This window comes from Elephas maximus, chromosome 6 (genome assembly GCF_024166365.1).
Source record: "Elephas maximus indicus isolate mEleMax1 chromosome 6, mEleMax1 primary haplotype, whole genome shotgun sequence".
NCBI lineage: Eukaryota > Metazoa > Chordata > Mammalia > Proboscidea > Elephantidae > Elephas > Elephas maximus.
This window is the reverse complement of record NC_064824.1, coordinates 132,212,531-132,236,256: the sequence shown is the minus strand read 5'-3', so window position 1 is coordinate 132,236,256 and position 23,726 is coordinate 132,212,531. Positions and strand designations below refer to the sequence as shown.

The following is a 23,726-nucleotide window of genomic DNA, read 5'->3' as shown; positions in this document are numbered from 1 at the left end:
GATGTTTTCCCGTAGTGGTAACATAATAAGGGGTGTACTTGGGGTGCCAGACTGATCGTTCTCATGGATAAAAGGCACGTTTTTCTCTGAACTAGCCGGTGTACGTCCCGTAAACTAAGCTCCTTGGTCTTTCTTCCTTCCCTCTTACTCAGGCTTCCGGAGTTTGAATCCACCTTTGACAATTGTCCGGAAGACATTTGAGTCAACAGAAAACCCAGATGACTTCCTGCCCTCTGTAATGACTTGCGTGAACTATCTTAAGTTGCCGGACTATTCAAGCATTGAGATAATGCGAGAGAAACTGTTGATAGCAGCGAGAGAAGGGCAGCAGTCGTTCCATCTTTCCTGATCACAACACCAACTCAGTGTCTGCCTGTTACAGCAAAAGAAAGAATCATGATTTCTTTTCTAAATGTATCACCTGAGTCAAGGAAACATGTTACGCCTTCTTGTCGTAGGAAAAAACGGCTTGCAGATGATAAAAGAGACACTTGGTTGCTGTTCATTAATGGCCCCATGGACTTAAAGTGATCAGGCCCTAAAAAGTTGTTGTAATGAGGTTTCTTTAGCAAGTTCTTGTTTAAATTATCATTTATTTGATGAGTGAAGTTTTTAACTTGCTTTGCTGTGTGAAATTTAAAAAAGGGATGTTTTTCAGGCTGGAACAATAAATGTCGCTGTGCAGTTTAACCCTGGGCTGTGTGTATCCATCTAGCTAAGTCCGCAGTTTTGTTGCCTCCAAAGACAACCCTTGTACATAAGGACAGAAATTAAAGCTCCCGTGTATTTGACCGGTAGAGTTGACTAGACTAGCTCTGTGTACTTCTCACGTCCCTCTGATTCTCTCCCTGATGGGTGTATTGTCTGTTCACACGGTTCTTTTTATGTACAACACTCCCAGTTGTTACATCTTACACTAGCCAGGGCTTTTGTTGCCCTGTACTCTTTCAAATTAAGATATAATTTAAAATCCGTTGGAATTGAAATATATTGTCAGTATAGTTCAGCCTTTGTAACTAGGTAGATTTTTCTTCTAGCTTGGTTTTAATGTAGCCGTAGGGCGTCCCTGGCCTTTTACCGGGTGTCCCTCTAGGTCTATTTACACGCGATTCCGGCAGCAACAGCCTCTGGAACGGAGAGAGGAAAGTTCGTTTCTTTGGTGTAGGTTAAAAAAATCTACAGCTCGGACTGGCCGCTATTTATTATTCTGCAGCCAGAGCGTTTTGAATTGATGTAAAGTTTTAAGCAAAATTAGCCATTTTCATTCTCTGTTGGAGTAAAAAGAATTTTTTTCTCCTTTGTTCTTGTTAAGTTTCCTGTTCCTGGTTTCCTTTCTTTACCCTACTCTCCTGTCCCCTCCTCCCACTGCTCGCCTGGGACAAACCGCTCAGCCTCTGTCTCAACACAGGTAATAGCATCTGTAAGCAGCATTCTGTCCACACATTTTCTGTGCTGATTTCTCAAATCTGCAATAATCCTTCAGGTTCATGTTTTTACCTGACAATAAATAAAGTTTGCTTCACATTTTTGTTGATAGTTCTCTGCCGTATGCATACTTTGCAATTGTGTAGCTGTACCAATGCAAGGAAATGGTCAGAATCTCCATGACCCTGGTCATGGCAGATTGCGCTGTTCAAACAAGAATTCGTAACAGTAACCTGAAGAAAAGGAAATGTGGAGAGAGAACGGGAGGAGATTCCTTCCTTCCTTCCTTCCTTCGGTTCAAAATTAAGTCAGTTGCATCAATTTGAGAGAATGTTCCCTAATTCATCGCTTTGAAAATCAGAGATGAGCTAATTGTTTCCTTTATTGAACTTTGAGAAATCAATTTTCTTTTTACTGACTGTTCAGAGTCTTATTTAATTGACGTGAAAGGCCGTGTGTTCCCTATCCCACCACCCAAAAGAAACTTGGTGGCTTGTTTTATTTTCCTTTCTTTGTTGTTTTACACTTCAGTGGCCTTATATGGAAACACCCCCTCTTTACAGTTAACTTGGGCAGTCAACCCCACTAAGTGTGATGGAGTGGAGACGGCAACGCGTGAGGAGTGGGCTCCTCACCCGTGGAGAGGTGCTGACCATTGCGCAGCTTTACCCCGAAACCGAAGAAAAGGGTGTTGCATCTCTGCAGTTTTCACGTCGGCAGCATAGGATCTGAGCAGTGTAATCCAGCAAAATTAGTGTTAAAACATGAACCGATTTGTTTTAGGCTGTTCTGATACCTTTTCACAAACTTAAGCACAAAGATTTTTGTGTGAACGTAGCATTTTGTTCCTTATTTTTTTAAAGGGTTCTATTTTTAAAATTTTCACAGGTCTGTAAACAAAGTAAGGTTTCGTATTAAAATATCTGTACTTGATATTTTATCTGTGTTGTGGCCCTGGCCAGTTTGGGCTCATCAGTTTCAACATCAGACGGGTACGTAGGATGGTTCGGAATCAAACTCTGCAACTTGAGTGTTTCATAGTCAGTAGTTACCTGTTTAAAAGCTTTGTCTTTAGTAATTGGCTTACCCCTTCCTTAGAAAGTGGGACCTTTGTTTAATTTGGGGCAGGAAGACACACACATTCTTGCTGTTTTAAAGCAATCTCTCGTGGCAGAGGCCTTAAATGCATCATAGAGAAAAAAGCATACACTTCACTTGCTCTCACTCCAGTTATGCCTTAAGTTTATTTGCTTAGTAATCCTGTCCACAAGCACTAATTTCTACATGTGCTTAAAAATCTTAGACAGCTAGGTAGTGACTGAGACTTTTTGGCCTCTGTTTTTGCTGAGATGGAGTCAGATCGCATCATAGACACGGCTACACTGAGTTTGTGGTGGTGTCGTTTAGACAGTTACTGCTTTGATCAGAAGGAGAGAAGAGCTAGTTAAATCCATAGTCTTCATTTAACCCAACATTGAAACAGAAAAGCCCCTCGAAAAGTGAATTGTAAGTTCTGGGTAGTCTAATTGGGAGCAGACACGGGGAAAGTGCTAGGTGTCTTTTCCAAATCCAGCAGCAGCCTTTCACACAGCTCCCCGTTGTAAGGAATACAGGTTTTCTTCCTGTTAAAGAGAACGTTCTTTCACGGTAGCAGTCTGTGAGAAAGGTAATATCCTAAAGCCCCTCCTTCCTGCGTTTGGCCACTTAGGTGAAGAGAGAGGTGACCACTGTTTTGGAGTTAACTTCCCCTCCTGTGCATAAAGGCCAGATGTTTGAGGGACAGCACCAACTTCTGCAGGAGACTAGACCACATCAAGGAGTATCGCCAGCATGTTGTGAGTTTGTCACCTTCCCTCTGGTCAGCCAGGTGTTGAGGCTAGGCTCCCCGTTCCACGTCAGTGAGTATGAGCTCAGGAAGTGGGAAAGCCACTGATAATCCAAGAAAAAAATATGCTTAGGAAAGGAGACTTACTGGGGAAAAGATTTAAAGACAGTGCATTCAAAAACCAGATCCTTTTGGGGGGCTCCTGGATGTATTGTTCATTCTCCATTAGCAAAGATGATGAAGCCTTCCACTCATTTATTTTGGTCTTTGTTTTTCTGACCCACTTTGTTTTCCCTGCTGTAATAAGACCGTTGTTTGGAAATGTCCAACTCTGTATCTCTAATTCTCTGAGAAGTGCTTTTGTATGAGTCTCGGGTCTGACATTGCCATAGTTGGCATACATGGTAAAGGACAACCTAGTGACAAATCACTGAAAACGCTTCCTTTGTTACCTCAAAAAAGTAATTCCAGACGAAACATAGCGTTTATAGGAAACAGGATTGGCTGTTTGCCAGGAACTTCAAGTTGATCATTCTTATGCAAGAAAAAGTTCTTAACTCTGAAGACTTGTTCTGCATAAAGAAGACACTTTAATGATGGAAGAGGTGGTTTTATTTTTACAACAAGCCTACTCATATTACCAAACCTATAACCAATTGCTGATCTCCTGTGTAAAGCGTTTTTTTCTCTTATCTGAAACAGTGATTTATATGAACTGTTGGAATAATGGAACCTCAAACTACAGATGTGTATGTAAAATTGCATAAATGCACTGACTCCCGTCTCCCTGAATATATTTTTAATAAACAGCATTATCCTACATGGTCAGTGTCTTAGTCATCTAGTGCTGCTGTAACAGAAATACCACAAGCGGATGGCTTTAATGAAGAAATTTATTTTCTCACAGTCTGGTAGGCCAGAAGTCCAGAATCAGGGCGTCGGCCCCAGGGGAAGGCTTTCTCTCAGCTTTGGATGAAGGTCCTTGTCATCAATCTTCCCCTGGACTAGGAGCTTCTCCATGCCGGAACCCCAGGTCCAAAGGACATTGTGCTCCTGACATTGCTTTCTTGGTGGCATGAGGTCCCCTACTCTCTGCTTCCTTTTCCTTTTATCTCTTGTAAGATAAAAGGTGGTGCAGGCCACACCCCAGGGAAACTCCCTGTACATTGGATCAGGGATGTGACCTGAGCCAAGGGTGTTACACCCCACCCTAATCCTCTTTAACCACAGGCAGGGATTATGACTTATAACACAGGACAATCACAAAATGGAGGACAACCACACAATACTGGGAATCAGCCTAACCAAGCTGACATGTTTTGGGGCGGGGGGCACATTCAATCCATGACAGAGAGCTTTATTACATTATGCACAACTAGAGGGTTCTTCTGAGAAGTGGCATGTGCTCGCACGCGTGGCTCTTGGAAAGCTTCCTATTTTGTTGGGTAAGTAAACTGTGATCTTAGCCTTTTTTGGAGGCAGGAGGTAGAGAACATTACAGGTGGCAAATATTCAGAGGGCTGGTCCTGTGACTTGTTCACCGGTAGAGATAAGCACTTGTTTCAAGGTAAGATACTCTTACGTGGTGGTAAAGTGGTACCTTTGAGATTGGAAGATACTTGAGAATATGCAGAGACAATGTAGCTTCCTGGTTGGGACACTGAAGTCACTATCTTGGCTTTTTTCCCTGCCTGTTCTAACTTGCTGTTCCGTCCCTAAGTGTCTGGACAGTCTATTTTACAGAAACAGAGAAAAGTAGAATTGGTTTAGGAGAGAAAAGGAGGTGGGTTTTTTTTTATTAAGTCATGATTGAAAGGGTTTTTGTTTTTTTCCCACTATTTTGAAAAGTGAATGAATATCCTTGTATATATATATACACACAGTATACACACACCCATTTATCCTTATTGTCTTGGTATACCTGTGTAAAAAAAAAAAAAAAAAGCCATATTTTTCTTCAATGAATCTCATAGTCTGCAAAATTATTTAGATGAGAGATAAAAGGTGCTACCCAAAACACAAGTCTACCACAAGACAGGTATTTACATAAAGTTTATAACCAGTGTGTTGCAGTTTGTATTATCAATCCTGTGTTTGGGACCCAAGAAGCTTCACAGTTTTGGTTGATGTGGTAATAATGGACGTTGGCACGTCAACAGGTTATACAGATGAGGTTTTAAATCTTAATGGCAGTTGTTGAGCCACTATTCCAATTGAACACAAACAGTGTCCCTTCAGGCCCCCTCGAGGTCACTGTATATAACACCATGAGGTAATTTTTTTGAGGGGTGGTTGGCTGGCCATTTCGCTAGAATTCTCATAACTTGAGTGCTTGTTGAAGCCTATCCCACACCTGTTTCTTGTTCTCAGCCAGGTTCGGAACCTCAAGGTTGGTCTTTCCTGGCCTGGTCCCTCCCACTTGATGTAAAGGGGAGAGTGCTGGTGGCTGCAATGAGGCTGTGTGACCTGTGTGCAGAGCTGCGAGGGAGGCAGGCCCCAGAGCCCAGGATGCGTATCTGGTCCACAAGAGTTTACCTGGGGACTAAAGGCAACCTTGTAGACATCTGAGGTGTTTCTATCTCAAGTGCTGCATTGCAACTTTGAGGCCCAGGTGCGCTTTCACTGTAAAGACAGGTGTCAGAAGTAAATTTAAGTAACCTCACTGTGAACATCTCCAAATATCCATTAACTAAGCATTTACATTATTATCAAGAAAACAGTGCTGCTAAGGAACTTAAGAGCAGAAAACAAGATTTCTAAATGGATAGGTCCAAGCACTGACAGTTTAATGCCACGTGGGAAATTGCCATAAAGCAGCAGCTGAAATGATTGTCCATTAAGTTAACAATAATATAAGGAAACCCCAGTGGGTGGTTTGGTGTTCCTTTATTAATGCTAATGAGGGCCTTTGTTAAGACCCCTTGTGTCCAGTTAGTTCAGTTCTCCCAAAGTCTGTCCTGGCATCATTCAGAAAACAGCATAGAGCTCTAGAGCCAGCTGTGCAAAGGGCTTCATGAAAACTCATCTGGTGGAGCAGAAAGAGCCCCGGCTCCGCTCTTGACTAGGTAGACCCATGACCCCCTGACCTCACTGGACCTTATTCTCATTTTTTCAAACCAGTTCAGTGGTATCCAGAGTTATTTCTATCATGCTGTGTGGATCCTTCAAAATGTCCTCCACGGTTTCTCAGTAGAAGCATCACAGACTTTCTGACTGGCACTCTTCTTCCTTGTAGTGCGAGGCATTGACTTCCTGGCTTCTGGCCCTAAATGCCAGCAGAGCTTTCCAGTCGTGACAGCCCAAAATGTCCCCTAATACTTCCCCAAAATCCATTCCAAATATCAGGGCAATGTCCTCCTGGTTGAGAAACAGTGATTGTGTGTCCCGGCTTTTGGAAAGGATTCAAGTCTTAACATACTTGCCATCAAGTCAATTCCAACTCACAGCAACCCTACAGGACAGAGCAGAACCGCCTCATAGGATTTCCCAGGCTGTAATCTTTACGGAAGCAGATTGCCACATCTTTCTCCTGAGGAGCAGCTGGTGGGTTTGAACCACCAACCTTTCTGTTAGCAACCGAGCTCTTAACCACTGTGCCACCAGGGCTCCAGAGGCTAATAGACTGGAAAAAATAAATTTCTTTTTGTCTGAGGTAATTCAGCACTGTGATGGATTTGTTTGCTTCCATCATCTGGTACAGAACATGCCAGATGGATAGAGTATGGAATTCATTTCCACCTAAAGCCTTAAGTGGTATTTTGATATCCAGAAGTAAAAAATTTAGATTTTTGTGGTCTTCCTCTCTTGTATCCATGGGGGAGATAGAGTGGAGGGGGGGATCTCTTTAATGGCTGATCAGTTTGCCAGCATCACAAAGTGAATGAGTTAGGAGAGGAGCATAGGGTTTGATTGTTTTTATTTATTTATTTTTAATCATTGTTTTCCCTTTATATGAAGATTTTTTATTAGGATCTTATGGTCAGTTCAGCATACTACAAACATTTCAGTGTGATGTGCTCAGTCTTTCTACTTCACCATCCTTCCACTCTCTCTCTGGTGCCTGGCATCATGCCTGGCATGTGATGGTGCTCAAATAGCCCCTGAAAGAATGACTATTTTGGACTCTTGTGCTGTTTCCTCTTTGTGGGTCCGGTGGTTGTGTAATCCACGGTCTTTGACTTCAAAGAATTTAAGATTCAAGTAGAAAGTAAGATGGAACCATAACAATTATGTATACGGTTAAGTGCTGAACTGTGTGGACTCCCACGAATCCAGAGGACAGTCCAAATTACTCCCAGTCGGACAAATTACCTCTTAAAATCCTCCACCAGCAGCAGCAACAACCAGGCCTATAACCACTGGTGGTACTTTTTTCCCTGCCAAAATGTGTTATTGACACAGTCCTATTTACCTTCTGATAAATAGGTCATTTGGTCCAGTCTAGAACAAAATGGAAACAAAACCAGAAATTGTTCAGGAAGGAAATTAAGATTCATGACAAAGTAGGATAAACTAGGAGTTACTTTGGCCCAATTTAGAAAAGAATATCAGTGCTGGTGAGAATAAAGTATTGTTATTGTGACAACATTAATGAATGAAGAGAAGACCTCAGTGTTTCCATCAGCAGAACAGATAATGTCATAGCGGAAGAAAAAAGTCCATTTTAAAAACAAACCAATTTTTATCAGTTTGAAGATTATGAGTAGAGAATTGTGACATGATATTTCTTTCAAAATATACTTAGGGCAGGCAGTCCAAGAGACGGAGACTGTCAATGGTAAGTGACTTTTTAGATTGTCCACACATTTACAGGGCCTGGTTCTCATTGCAATTATTTTTCAATAATAAAGATTTAACTCAAAACTATTGTTCGTTTCAATTCAGAATTTTATAATATTGATAAAATACCGTGAAATTCAGGATTCAATCCTTTCCCACTCTTTGTAAAGCCTGTTATGAAGATTTCTATTCAACTTCTATGTGGTGTTTTGGAAAAAGGCTGGGCTCTGAATTCAGAGAGTTGGCCTTTTTGGAATTTGACCTTGGGCACATCATATGACTTTTCACTGAGTATCTTCTTACCTGTAAAATTACGGGACCATTCCCTGAAAAGGACATCATGCTTGGCAAAGGGTCAGCAAAAAGAGGAAAACCCTCAAGGAGATGGATTGACACAGTGACTGCAACAATGGGCTCAAGGATCACAATGATTGTGATGGTGCAGAACCCGTAGCTATGAGTCAGAAGTGACTCGACAGCACATAACAACAACAAAAATTATGGTAGCAGACCAGATTAACTCTAAATTCTCATCCTGCTCTAAAATTCTAGGCTCCTAATCTCTATTGCAATTCTGGAACTCTCTTTTTAAGATGGACTCAACTGATTAAGAGCGTACATTAAACCCAAAACCAAACCTGTTGCCGTTGAGGCAATTCTGACTTACAACAACCCCATGTGTGCAGGGTAGAACTGAGTTCCATAGGGTTTTCTCGGCTGTAATCTTTACAGAAGCAGATTGCCAGGTCTTTCTTTCATGGTGCTGCTAGGGGGGTTTTAACCACCCACCTTTCAATTATTATTCGAGTGCAAACCCTTTGCTCCACCCAAAGACCTCCAGAGTGCGTATGAAGTCCTCTTTAATCAAGTGGAACAAAATAAAGTAACTATTTCCTACATAATTTTAATTTGCCAAAATAAGAGTGCAGGTTTATTTTAGAAATACTCTCAAGTTGCTTACTTTTGGCCACTTATTAACAGGTATTAGAATGGCTTGGGGAATGAACAGTATTTTGTTTCTGTCACTTGACATTTTTTTAAATCTAAGTGTTAAATTACAGTGAGTTTTCCATTGGTTTCTACCAATTTGTTCAATTACGTTTTGTCAAGTTAGGGAGTGGTATTGGGTAGGCTGGGATGTTAATGACCATAGCCACTGGTCAGATCCTCCCTACCCCAGAACTTAGATGTGCACAGACTCTCAGAGTTGGGAAGGGCATTAGAAAGGCAAACCAGCCTTCTACTTGAACATGATTGAGTTGATGTACCTCATCCAAGATCACATACCCTATTATGCAAATAATGGACAGGGATTTATAACCTAAAATAATCTTAATGCTGGAAAGATCCTTGATGTATCACTCATCAAACCCATTCATTCCTAGTCACGGAAATTATAACTCAGAGATGTTGTGACTCTCCCTAGGTCACCCAGTGCTCTGCCTTGATTAAACCAGTTGCCATTGAGTGGACTCTGATGCTTGGCCACCCTACATGTCAGAATAGAACTGTGCTCCATAGGATTTTCAGTGGCTAAGTTTTTGGAAGGAGATGGTCAGGCCTTTCTTTTGAGGCAACCTGGGGTGGACTCAGAACAGCCAGACTTTCGGTGAGCAGCGGGGTGCATTAACTGCTGTATGAACCTAGGGACTCCCCGTCTTGACTAGAACATAGGTTGTCTGACTCCCAGCTGGTGGCCTTTCCACAAAACCAGAGATTTTCTTCCATGATTCCTGCAAGTTCCTTATTTTTACGAAACCTGAAGGATTTGCCTTTGAATTTGAAGGGATAGATCCAGAGAATTGCCTCATCCCATACTTCCTGGAAGAATCACATGGAGAAAGACCACATTCGTTCAGGAAGCAGGATAACAGGAGTACACCGAGCTGCTGTAACAAAGTACCACAAACTGTGTGGCTTAAAAACAACAGAAATTTATTCCCTGACAATTCTGGATGCCAGACATCCAAACTAAGTGTCGCTGAACCAAAACAGAGGTGTCAGCAGGGCCATGCGCCTCCCAGAGCCTCCAGGAGAGAATCTTTCCCTGCCTCTTTCAGCTTCTGGTAGCTCCAGGGATTCCTTGGCTTGTGGCCACATCACTCCAGATTCTGTCCCCTTGGTCACATTGCCTCCTCTTCTGCACTTTTTTCTCTTAATGATGCATGTGATTGCATAAAGGCCCACCTGGATAATCCACACTAAACTCCTTCCCTCAGGGTCTTTAAGTTAATTGCTTTTTTTTTTTTTTTTTCCTTTGCTATACAAGGTAATAGTCACAGGTTCTGGGGATTATGACTTGGGCTTATCTTGGGGGCGCCCCCATTCAACCCACTACAGCATATTAAAGGTTCTCAGAGATGCTGATTCTATTTGCTTGTAATTTCTCACGTCCAACCTGCTTTCCTAAGAATTTAGTTTTTAAGTCTGTAATGTATGTTCTTGTTGTGTGCCACTGAGTCAATTCTGACTCATAGCAACCCTATTGGACAGAGTAGAATTTCCCCATAGAGTTTCCTAAGCTATAATCTTTATGGGAGAAGATTGCCAGGTCTTTTCTCCTTCTGAGTGGCTGCTGGGTTTGAACCACCAACCTTTCCATTAACACACCAACCAAACCAAACCAATTGCTGTCAAGTTGATTCCAACTCATAGTGACCCTATAGGACAGAGTAAACTGCCCCATAGGATTTCTATGGCTGACCTCTTCACGGAAGTAGACTACCACATCCTTCTCCTGGAGCAGCTGGTGGGCTGAAACTGGCAACCTTTTGGTTTTCAGCTGTGTGCTTTAACCACTACATCACAGGGGTCCTTAGCAGATCCATAAGGACCCCACTTTGGCAATACTAGGATTCTATACCATTACACCACCACTCACCTGTCAGTTTGTCCTACTGGTGGCTTGCGTGTTGCTGTGATGCTGGAAGTTATGCCGCCAGTATTTCAAATACCCAGCCCGGTCATCCAAAGTGGACAGGTTTCAGTGGAGTTTCCAGACTAAAGCAGACTGGGAAGAAGGACCTGGAAATCTACTTCTAAAAAAATTGGCCAATGAAAACCTTATGAACAACAATGAAACATTGTCTGAGATAGTGCTGGAAGAGGAACCTCTCGGTTTGGAAGACACTCAAAATACGACTGGGGAAGAGCTGCCTCCTCAAAGTAGAGTCAACCTTAATGACATGGGTGGACTAAAGCTTTCAGGACCTTCATCTGCTGATGTGACACAACTCAAAATGAGAAGAAACAGCTGCAAACATCCATTAATAATTGGAACCTGGAATGGATGAAGTATGAATCCAGGAAAATTGGAAATCATCAAAAATGAAATGGAACACATAAACATCGATATCGTAGGCGTTAGTGAACGGAAATGGACTAGTGTTGGCTGTTTTGAATTGGACAATCATATGGTCTACTATGATGGGAATGACAAATTGAAGAGGAATGGCATCACATTCATCATCAAAAAGAACATTTCAAGATCTATCCTGAAACGCAACGCTGTCAGTAATAGGGTAATATCCATATGCCTACAAAGAAGACCATTAATATGACTACTATTCAAATTTACACACCAAACACAAATGCCAAAGATGAAGAAATTGAAGATTTTATCAGCTTGTGCAGTCTGAAATTGATCAAATATGCAATCAAGATACATTGATAATTATTGGTGATTGGAATGCAAAAGTTGGAAATGAAGAAGGATCTGTAGTTGGAAAATATGCCTGTGGTGATAGAAATGACACTGGAGATCACATGAGAGAATTTTGCAAGACCAACAATCTATTCATTGGAAATACTGTTTTTCAACATCGTAAACGGTGACTATACACATGGATCTCACCAGATGGAATACGCAGGAATCAAACCAACTACACCTGTGGAAAGAGATGATGGAGAAGCTCAATATCATCAGTCAGAACAAGGCCAGGGGCCGACTGTCGAACAGACCATCAATTCCTCATTTGCAAGTTCAAGTTGAAGGTGAAGGAAATTAAAACAAGTCTAGGAGAGCCAAAGAACAACCTTGAGTATATCCCACCTGAATTTAGAGTGCATCTCAAGAATAGATTTGACTCATTGGACACCAAAGGCCAAAGACCAGATAAGTTGTGGGATGACATCAAGGACATCATCATACGTGAGGAAAGCAAAAAGTCATTAAAAAGAAAAGACCAAAAGGGATGTCAGAAGAGACTCTGAAACTTGCTCTTAAATGTAGTATCTAAAGTGAAGAGAAGAAATGATGAAGTAAAAGAGCTGAACGGAAGATTTCAAAGGGTAGCTAGAGAAGACAACGTAAAGTATTATAATGAAAAGTGCAAAGACCTGAAGTTAGAAAACCAAAAAGGGAGAACACGTTCAGCATTTCTCAAGCTGAAAGGACCGAAGAAAAAATTCAAGACTCAAGTTGCAATATTGAAGGATTCTATTGGCAAAATGGAGCCCTGGTGGTATAGTGGTTAAGAGTTCACCTGCTAACGAAAAGGCCGGCAGTCCAAATCCACGAGCTGTTTCTTGGAAACCCTATGGTGTAGTTCTACTCTGTCCTATAGGGCCGCTATGAGTCAGAATCGACTCGATGGCAATGTTTTTTTTTTGTGTGTGTGGGCAAAATTTTGAAGGTTGCAGGGAGCATCAAAAGAAGGTGGAAGGAATACACAGTGTCACTGTACCAAAAAGAATTGGTCAATATTCATCCATTTCAGGAGGCAGCATAGGATCAAGAACCAATGGTATTGAAGGAAAAATTCCAAGCTGCACCGAAGGCATGGGTGAGAAACAAGGCTCCAGGAATTGATGGGATACCAAGTGAGATGTTTCGACAAATGGATGCAGCCCTGGAAGTGCTCACTTGTTTATGCCAAGCAATTTGGAAGATAACTACCTGGCCAACAGACTGGAAAAGATCCCTATTTGTACCTATTTCAAAGAAAGATGATTCAACAGAATGCAGAAATTATCGAACAAGATCATTAATACCATATGCAAATAAAATTTTGCCAAAGATAATTCAAAAAGTTTGCAGCAGTACATTGACAGGGAACTGCCAGAAATTCAAGCTGGATTCAGAAGAGGACGTGGAATGAGGGATACCATTGCTGATGTCAGATGAATCTTGGCTGAAAGCAGAGAATACTAGAAAGATGTTTACCTGTGTTTCGTTGACTATGCAAAGACATTCGACTGTGTGGGCCATAACAAATTATGGATAACATTGTGAAGAACGGGGATTCCAGAACACTGAATTGTGCTCATGCAGAGCCTGTACTTAGTTCAAGAGCCAGTAGTATGAACAGATCAAGGGGATACTGCATGATTTGAGATTGGAAAGGGTGTGCATTAGGGTTGTATCCTTTCACCATCCTTATTCTATCTGTATGCTGAGCAACTAATTCAGAAGCTGAACTATATGAAGAGGAACGCGACATTAGAATTAGAGGAAGGCTTATTAACAACCTGCGTTATGCAGATGACTCAACCTTGCTTGCTGAAAGCAAAGAGGACTTGAAGCACTTACTAATGAAGATAAAAAACTACAGCCTTCAGTATGTATTATACCTCTAAAAAAAAAAAATACCTCAGTGTAAAGAAAACAAAAATCTCCACAAGTGAACCAATAAGCAATATCATGATAAAACCAAGACCAAAACCAAACCCAAACCCACTGCCGTAGAGTTGATTCTGGCTCATAGCGGCCCTATAGGACAGGGTAGAACTGCCCTATAAGGTTTCCAGGGAGCGCCTGGTGGTTTTGAGCTGCTGACCTTGAGTAAGGAAGACCAAAGAAGAGTTGATACCTTTAAGTTAGGTGTTGGCGGAGAATATTGAATATACCATGCACTGCCAGAAGAATGAGCAAATCTGTGTTAGAAGAAGTACAGCCAGAATGCTCCTTAGAAGTGAGGATGGCAAGACTTTGTCTCACTTACTTTGGACATGTTATCAGGAGGGACTAGTCCCTGGAGAAGGAAACCATGCTTGGTAAAGTAGAGGGTCAATGAAAAAGAGGAAGAACTTCAACGAGATGAATTGACACAGTGGCTGCAGCAATGGACTCAAACATAGCAACAGTTGTGAGAATGGTGCAGGACTGGGCAATGTTTCATTCTATAGTACATGGGGTCGTTATGAGTTGGAACCAACTTGATGTCACTGTCATAGGCATCTAGTGCAGCTATAACAGAAATACTACAAGTGGATGGCTTTAACAAAGAGAAATTTATTTCTTCACAATAAAGTAGGCTAAAAGTCCAAACTCCAGGCGTCAGCTCCGTGGGAAGGCTTTCTCTGTCTTCTCGTCAATCTTCCTCTGGACTAGGAGCTTCTCTGCACAGGGACCCCAGGTCCAACAGACCCACTCTACTCCTGGCACTGCTTTCTTGGTGGTATGAGGTCCCCAACTCTCTGCTTGCTTCTCTTTCCTTTTTATCTCTTGAGAGATAAAAGGCGGTGCAGGCCACACCCCAGGGAAACTTCCCTTACATTGGATCAGGAATGTGACCTGGGTAAGGGTGTTATAATCCCACCCTAATCCTCTTTAACATAAAATTACAATCACAAAATGGAGGACAACCACACAATACTCGAAATTACAGCCCAGCCATATTGATACATTTTGGGGGGGTACAAAATTCGATCCATGACAGTCACCTAACAGTAAAAACAGCATACCATTATAGAAGGTTAAGTGACAAAATGAATAAGAACAACGTTTGAGTTTAAGCAAAACGGTAGTGTGAAATGAGCACAAATATTCGAGTTCACATATTTTCAAATTCTGGCTGAGAAAGTGACTTAACCTTTCTGATTTTATCTCTTCTGTATAAAATTGACAGAGTAATACCCACCTCACAGGGTTGTTGGGAAAATGAAATTAAATGAAATAAACTGAAGGGCCCCTGGTACCTGGCAGGCATTTGGTAACATTATTTCCCTTATCTTCCCCACAAACCATTCGAATAAAAATGGCCATTCATGAATGATTTAATTTTTCACCCTCTTGCCTGAAGTCATCTTCCCAAACTGGAATAAGAAGTAGATTTACATACGTGACAACAAGTGTGTTTTTAAACTTGTAGTCTATCTCATGGCAGTTTGGATAAAAAGAGTATTTCTATCACTCTGCTCTGCTATTAAATGTTAACTGAACTCTTTGAACCTTCCCGCCTTTTTCCTGGGCTCTGTTGTAATAAAAACCAGTTGCCGTGGAAGGAACTCCGACCCATGGAGACCCCATGTGTGTCGGAGTAGAACTGTGCCCCACAGACTTTTCAATGACTGAGTTTTCAGATGGAGATTGCCAGCTCTTTCTTCCTAGGCGCTTCTATGTAGACTTCAACTTCCAACTTTTTGGTTAGCAGCCGAACACATTAACCATTTTTATCACCCAGAGACTCCATATTATACTAAAGACAGTTGGAAAATTCCCTGGGGTCGTTCTTAAGTAGGTTAACGAAGTCACCTTGCTGACCAGTGCAATGTGTGTGCCCTGGAGCTCAAGACCACCTATCAAAGCCTGTGGCCTGTTATACATACTCAGCAAGTATTGTGTTTCTTCTTTTCAAATTTTGTTTACATAAATCCTCTCTCTGCATCTCGGCCTTTCATTTGGATACCTGTTTTTGTGCAAGGTCATGGCAAGCTAGTGACCTCTACATCCCTCTTTCTGAGTGAGAAAAATAGCGTGACAAACATAATCACCCGTTCTTGCATTTTAACAATGGGAAGATGTTCTGACTAACCATTTGTTCCAGTGCGGGTGACAGTATTTCTCAATGAAGAGGAAGGTTACGTGGCAAAGACGGATGTAATCCGTTTATTGGGGCAACTTTTACTTACAACCACAAATATCTAATGGAGCTGAGCGTGTGCCTGGCTCTCGGTTCTCTTCCACTCTATAAATAATAAACTCATCTAAGAAAAATGATTGCATCAAACCCTGAGGTCAGTAATGGCCATGGTTGTTCTCGTTAGTTGCTGTCTACTCAATTTCAGCTCCTAGTGACCCCACATGTGCAGGGTAGAATTGCTCCATAGGATTTTCAAGGCTGTGACCTTTGGAAAGCCTGACTCCTGAGGGGCCCCTGGGTGAGTTTGGACCACCAGGCTTTCGGTTTCTAGTCAAGTGTTTGACCATTAGTGGGTACGATCACACGAGCATTTTCTGCCTGCCTGGTCTATCCCAAAGTGGGATGTAAGCCCAGGCTTTCCTTCCCAGGTGAAGCTTTGACTCACTAAACCACATCCCCCACCCAGACCCAATCAGCGATGAAGTTGTAGACTGTGGGCAGTCTCCCTCCTCACACTTCACAGAGCACTCTCTTATATAATGGTATTTGGTTATCATACTAATTAGCAAAGCAGACTTTATTATTCCTGTTTTGTAAATAAGAAGACCAAGTTTTGAAGATTTATGTGATTTGCCCAAATTCCCAGGCCTTTTAGTAAGCCTCAGGGCTAAAACTGAGACCAGGCATTATTACGGACTGAATTGTGTCTCCCCAAAATATGCGTTGAAATCCTAAGCCCTATACATGTAAATGGAAACCCTGGTGGTGTAGTGGTTGAGAGCCACCGCTACTAACCAAAAGATCGGCAGTTCAGATCTGCCAGGCGCTCCTTGGAAACCGTAGGGAACAGTTCTACTCTGTCCTATAGGGTTGTTATGAGTAGGAATCAACTTGCTGCCAATGTTTGAAAATATTGGTTTTTCTTTTGTTGTGTTAATGAGGCCATACCAGTGTAGGGTGGATCCTAAACCTAATTACTTCTGACACAGAGGCACCGACAGGGGGAGATGCCAGATGAAGACAAACACACATGGCAGTTGGGTCTACAAGCCCAGGAACTCCGAGGACTGCTGGCAGCTTCTAGAAGTTGAAAAAGACAAAGAAGTTCCTCCCCCTAAAGCCACGGCCTAGATTCGGACTTCTAGCCTCCTGAACTGTAAGAACATAAATTTCTGTTCTTTAACTGAGGCAGATGTCCTGAAGTTAAAAGGTATGCATAAGTTATGTATATTAAAAGCATGTATTGGGTACTTTGTGTGTGTGTGTGTGCACACACGCACGCGTGCGAGAGAGAGAGAGAGAGAACAAAAAGGAGAAAAGAAATCGATTCGCAGCCACAGAAAGTAAAGTGGTTGGTCCTTCAACCTGAGCACTACTGAAGGATTGCCAAGTTCACCGTCAAATTCACTGCATTTTTCAGTTATTTGACTTTTTAAAAAATTTTAACTTGACTTCAACATCATTTAAGTTTGAAAACAAATAGAATGTATATTTTACCTTACCAGAAAAAAAAGAGAAATAGATTCATTTAGGAGTTCACTAAAAATTGAGAAAATGAAAATAATGTTTTAAACTTAAATAGACAAAGTAGAGGGCAGAGCCCAATGCCCTAATTCCTAAAGTATCCAGCAGCACCAAAGGCCACGGATCATCTGAGGCCTTATCTAAGTCAGCTCCTGACGTCTGCAACCTGCCGCCCACTGACCCTAGGAAACAGCCAGGGAGGTGAGAGGAAGCCGTGAACTGCCATCTTCTTTCTCTTAAATGTGTACTGAACTTGGGTGTGTTTGCTGATGGTGATAGATTGTCCTGCTAGAAAACCACAGGGCGGACGCCCAGAGAGATACTGATACAGGATAACTATATCACTTCCACTGCCTATGACAGGTGCTTAATATTTTAAAAGGGTATTTAAATATTAAAGAACATTTATTCCCTCATGTACAGGTGTCGAAGCGTGCTGCAAATCACCTGTATCTTGAAGAAAGGAGTTGTTTGGTTAAAGGAGTTGGTTATCTTGGTAGTTTCAGGTTGGTGTCGTTAACTGGCCGACCAGGTCTAATTCCCTCTTTGGGTGATAACAGTTTTGAATATTTGTGTATGCATTTTCGGGTAGAATTTCATTTCAACCTGGTTTGTCTGCTCTTTTGAAATATTTCTACTATGTATAATGTGGTAATTACCTTTGCGTGGTTGCAGTCTCCTTGTGAAGGGGACGCTGAATCTGTTTTTCGGTAACTCTCTGAGAACCCTTCACTTAGACCTTAGCAGAGGTCGTAACGATCATCTCACCCAGGGTTCTCGTTTTCGGGACGAAGAAAGAGGTCAACGAAGGTTCAGGGACTTGCTTGCGGGGCTCCTAAGTGGCAGAGCCAGGGCTAGATCCCAAGACTCCGAGCCCACGGCTGTCTCTACTCCACCTGGATGCCTGGGAAGCTCAGAGTCTGAGGGACGTTGGGGCTGATCCTAAACCGGTTACTATGGACTCGACTCCAACTCGTGGCGGCCCCATGTGTGTCAGAGCAGAACCGCGCTCCATAGGGCTTTCGGTGGCTGATTTTTCAGAAGTAGGTCACCAGGCCTTTCTTCTGGGTGCCTCTGGCTGGACTTGAATTTCCAACCTTTCTCTTAGCAATTCAGGGAGTTAAGCATTTGCACCACCCAGAGACTCCAGAATTGATCCTATTCCCCCTCCATTCACCGTTAAATCTGTTTTTTAATATCCTCAACCAGGACCTCGACCCCCTCCTATTCTTCAATCCATTACTAAATTACTAAAAGGTTCTTCCAATATTAGTGATAACTTTTGCTGGAAAAACACTTTATGTCTACTTTCCATGTCTGACTTTCTAAATTCAGTGACAAATATTTTTAAAAAGTATTTATTTATATTTAAATCTATCTTTTTTTTTTTTTCCAGTCATTGGAAAAAGAGATGGCTTATGGAAAAGGACAATTCCTAGATTCTCTACTCCTCAGCCCCATTGTCCCCAAGTTCATTGTCAATAATTCCACAGAAGTATTTATCAAGCTACCACCCAAGAAGCACCGGTTTCTTATCTAAACAGCCTTTAATGTTGAGACTAAATCATGCCACAGGGAAGGGGACATTTCTAGGTGGAAAAGCTCCTCTTGACATGGGGTTGCAGTCTGCCTCCTTTATTGGTGATTTTTATGCCAGTCAGGTCTTTTGTATTCATTCTAGAGAACATCTAACACCCTTTCCATGAGAAAACCCTTGAAACAGTTAGAGTGAACTTTCATTTTTCTTTCCTGATTCCCCAATCCCAATATTTTTCTTCTCTAAGCTACACTTCATGCATTGTGTTAAATTACCAGTGACCTTTCTGCCTTATACATTTGACACTATTCCAATTTTTTTCACTCTCCTTCAAATACCGGATACCTTGTCATTTGTTTATGTCTTTCTCTTCCCAAGGTAGTTCTTTACACATATCACATGCTGTCTTAGTTTCCCGGTACTGCTGTAACACAAATACTACAAGGAGGTGACTTTAAAAAACATCAATTTATTTTCTCACAGTTCTGGATGCTAAAAGTCCAAATCAGGGTCTCAGCCACCTCGGTTCCTTTCTTATAGGTAGTCCCAGGCTCTTCTTGGTTCCTTGGCTCTTGAGAATCCTCATGTGGCCCCTATCATCCCCATGTGTGCCTGCTTCTGTGTCTAATCTACTCTTTTTATTGCTCAGAAGTGATTAGTTTTAGGACAGGCTATGCACTGGTGGCATAGTGGTTAAGAGCTACACCTGCTAACCAGAAGGTCCACAGTTCAAATCCACCAGGCACTCCTTGGAAACTCTATGGGGCAGTTGTACTCTGTTCTACAGGGTCGCTATGAGTTGGAATCGACTTGACGGCAATGGGGTTCTGCACTGATACGGCCTCATTAACAAAAAACAAGAAAACTCAATTTCCAAACAGGATTACATCCACAGGTGTGGGGTTAGCATTCCAGCACATATTTTGACGGGACACAATTGAATCCAGGAACTGAGTGTGGAGAGTGGATATGTTGAGCCTGGAACTCCTCAGCCTGGGGCTCCTCGCTTAGTGTGTAACCTGGTGCCATTTCCATCCACTTGCCTCTGCCTTCTTCCCACCCAAACTATCACTTTTCCCTACGACACGTGTTCCTTGGATCCTTCCCAAATGTTGTTGCCTCTGTGGGTTCAGGTTTCTCTCTTCCCAGGGTTGCCTGTCTCTTTGTCTGTACTAACTCAGCCATCTGTTAGATGGTCCCCCAGAGGCCAAAAGTGAAAGTGATTGGGGGATGGGATTAGGGAAAGTACAGGCTGGACACTCCGAGGAGTGGCCCTTTTAGAGCTGTCCAAGGGTGGAGTCTGGACCCTGCCTCTGGGAACGGGAAGTACACAGCTCAAGCCTTGATCTCATCTGATCTGTCCTATCTCCTCACTCACCCAGGTGCTTCTATAGCGGTGATACTCTGTGGAAACGTAACACCTCAAACTCTTGGCTAAGAAGCCAGCTATCAACACCCTGACGCACTGGCCGCAGAGATGGTTGTCTCCTATCATAGGCTCACTTTCTCAGAGATAACACATCCCAACCCAGTGCCGTCGAGTCAATTCCGACTCATAGCGACTCTATAGGGCAGAGTAAGATAACACATGGTGACCATTATTTCCACTCTAATCTTTGTGTTTTCTTTCCTTCTGCTTGCTTTGGGTTCAGTCTGCTCTTCTTTTTCTAATTTCTTAAGGTGGAAGGTTAGGTTTTTGACTGGCGATCATTGTTTTTCTGTACAAGTGTTTATGATTACGTGCTTCCCTCTGCACATTGCTTTCACTGCATCCCAGTGAAACCATAAACCATATTGTTCATGTCTTGTATTTTCACATCTTGTAATTTTTTGTTGAAAATCGGTCATTTTCAAACAATATAATGTGGCAAATCTGGAAATCAGATGATCCCCCTCCCCAGGGTTGACGTTGTTGCTGCTGCAGGCTGTTGTTGTTTTTCCTATTTGTTTAGTGACTTCCCTGGAATAGTTTTTTTCAAATCTGTATTCTTTGTCATGTTCGGTCACTGAAGTCTCTGCTCAGTTAGCTTGGTGGCCAGCTAATGATTGAACAGAGATTTCTTTAAATGCATGAACAGCTAGTCTCCCAGTCTTTGCCTAGGGGCTCTGTATATGTGTGCATGTTGGGGCATGCCTTCGATGCATCTGCAGGCAGTTTACAATCTGCCCTGGCCTTCACTTCCTGCTTGGGCAGAGCCTGAAAGTCAGCCAGAGGTGAGAAATTGGGACTTCTTAGGTCTTTCCTGAGTATGTGGATATCCCTACCCATGCGCACGGCCTTCTAGAGTCTCAGGAATATGTCAGAGCTTTCCAAAGCCCTCTATGGACAGCTCATTCCCTATTTTTCCTCTTTACATTTGTTGATCATCCCCAAGTGGTACCTTGCTTTGGGCAGCTGTGATGTTAAACAATTGTCACTTATTGTTTTGGACAAACACCTCGGGATAGGCTGTTCACACAGAGTGAGCTCGGAGTCAGGTCAAATAAAGACACCCTGGAGAATGAAACTTTTTAGGAGGCTATCAAATTGTGATAATTCTCTGGAGGTGGGTTTTTGAGGATCTCCAAACCCATCCTGCCCCCTCCAGTGGCTGCTACTCTGCTAGTTTTCACAGCTGCCATAGTTGTAAGGTTTTTGGTTTTCAAGTTATGATAGAGCTAAGGAGATGGGATGGAAATAGGGCAAGTTAAAAGGCCACAAAGCTAGCCATCCTTACCAAGCTTTAGCCATTGTTATTGAACAAATGCTTCTCAGAAGGTTGCAAGACTTTTGGTGAATTTTCAGAGTTCTGAAAGGGTTGATTTCGACAATTTTTGCTAGTGTTCTTGTTGCTTTTATGGAGGAGAGGATTTTTCAGAGGTCTTTATTTCACCATTTCCAGAAGTAGTGCTGCCACCATGATTATTTAGTAGACATGATTTGTGAGTGTGTGTGTGCGTGTGTGCGTGTGTGGAGAGACAGAGACACATGTGCCACATGGTTGGGTGTAAGCATATTTTAACCTATAGTCTAAGGGCATCCTTGTAGGTACAGTTTGTAGAAAGTTCCCCATCACTGTAAAAAAGTAGTAACTTCTTTACTTATAGTTAAAACTCTACCCTTAGGGAACTGTCCTTCTTCTGAGGATGGCATGTGTACAGGGAACTAACTCTGCCTGAGTTTTTTTAAGTGCATACCTCAGTGGGAGAGATAGGTGGAGTTCATTTATTACTTCTTTTCTTAGTGAGAAGGACTTGCTCTGAATGAGAACTTGACTATAGGGGAGATGAGGGCTGGGGAGAAGTAGGGATTAGAGAAGAGGGGGCAAAGGAAGATGGAGGTACAAAAGGCAGAATTCACATATTTTCCAAATTCCTTGAAAAGTCCCATCATGTAGGGGTTGATGGTGATGCGTGTACATACAAATGTGTGTTTGCGCGTGGTCAGAAAATCATGGAGGAGGCAAGAAGATGCAGAGGGCTACTCCACAGGCTGGAAATCAGAAGACACAATGATAGAACCTACTCTATTTTTGTCTAAGTGTGTGTCTCTATCATTGTCTAAATGTGTGTCTCTATTATCCTCTAAGGAGCCCTGGGGGCACAAAGGTTAAGTGCTTGGCTGCTAACTGGAATGTTGCCAGTTTGAACATACTCAGTGGCTCCGTAGGAGATAGACCTGGTGACCTGCTTCTGTAAAGATTTAAAAAAAAAAAAAAAATACAGCCTAGAAAACCCTGTGGGGCAGTTCTACTCTGGCACATGGGGTTGCTATGAGTTGAAATGGAATAGGTGGTAAACAACAACAATAACACCATTGTCTAAGTGTCTGTCTCTATTACTGTTTAATGTGTGTCTCTTTGGATGGGTTCCTCTTTCCACTTCAGTTTTAGTGCCAGTGAAAACAATGCTGATGATAAGATATTTTAGCTCAGAAACTCCAGGGTTCTATGAGTTAGAAGCCTGAAACCTACAGCAAACCACATTTAAAGTAAAATAGTAAGACCTTGTCTTGGAAAAAGTACAGCCAGAATGCCCCTTAGATGGAAGGATGGACAGGCTTCGTCTTGTGTGCTTTGGACATGTTATCAGGAGGGATCAGTCCCTGGAGAAGGACATCATGCTTGTAAGGTAGAAGGTCGGTGAAAAAGAGGGAGACCCTCAACAAGATAGATTGACACAGTGGCTGCAACAATGGGCTCAAACATAGTAACGATTGTGAGGATGGTGCAGGACTGGGCAGTGTTTTGTTCTGTGGTACATAGGGTCGCTATGAGTCAGAACCAACTCGGCGACAACGGCACCTAACAACTACAAATGCAAGGGCTTGAAACATTTATGAGCTTTATTTATTGGAAAGCATTTTCCCCCTTTATGCACACAATAAACAAAAGAACTGCTGAGGTCACACTGAGGAGTTCTTAGACAAGAACCCCCCCAAAGTGGCTCTTCTTTGCGGAAATGGAATATGGTGTGCTCTGCTAGAGGAAGGAGGCAGCCTCTCGCTGAGACAAGGTCAGGTTTCACACAGGTAGCATCAGGCCACTGTCACCAATGTTAATAATGAAAGATGGATGGTTGCATAGGGCACAAATGCAACATGCTGATAAATTCTCTTACTTGAGAAGTGACCAGGAATTCTGCTGAGACGAGGAGCTGGGTTTCTAAAACCAAGAGTTTTTGCAGGTAATGTCAGTTGAAATTCACATTGACAAGTTCAGAATCTCTTTCAGCTGCCCCTTATTTCTGGGAAGATTCATTTATTGGCTTCCTTTTATTACCAGGGCTAGTTCTCCTCCAGGCAAAGTGGTGGAATAAGCAATTTTCCTTTAGTGCCTCAACTAAGGTTAATTCC

The 23,726-nt window shown here is 42.3% G+C and overlaps 1 protein-coding gene across 18 annotated transcripts in view; it reads left to right on the top strand.

Annotated features, from left to right (window-relative positions):
• Window positions 1-690, top strand: part of TRIP12 (thyroid hormone receptor interactor 12) — a 138,151-nt gene extending 137,461 nt beyond the window's left edge. For all 18 annotated transcript variants that reach the window (XM_049888385.1, XM_049888383.1, XM_049888394.1 and 15 more), the window contains one exon: window positions 153-690. In XM_049888385.1, the coding sequence (XP_049744342.1) occupies window positions 153-349 (197 nt within the window). In that variant the 3' untranslated portion in view covers window positions 350-690. The remainder of the gene's footprint in view (window positions 1-152) is intronic.
• The last annotated feature ends 23,036 nt before the right edge of the window (window positions 691-23,726 follow it).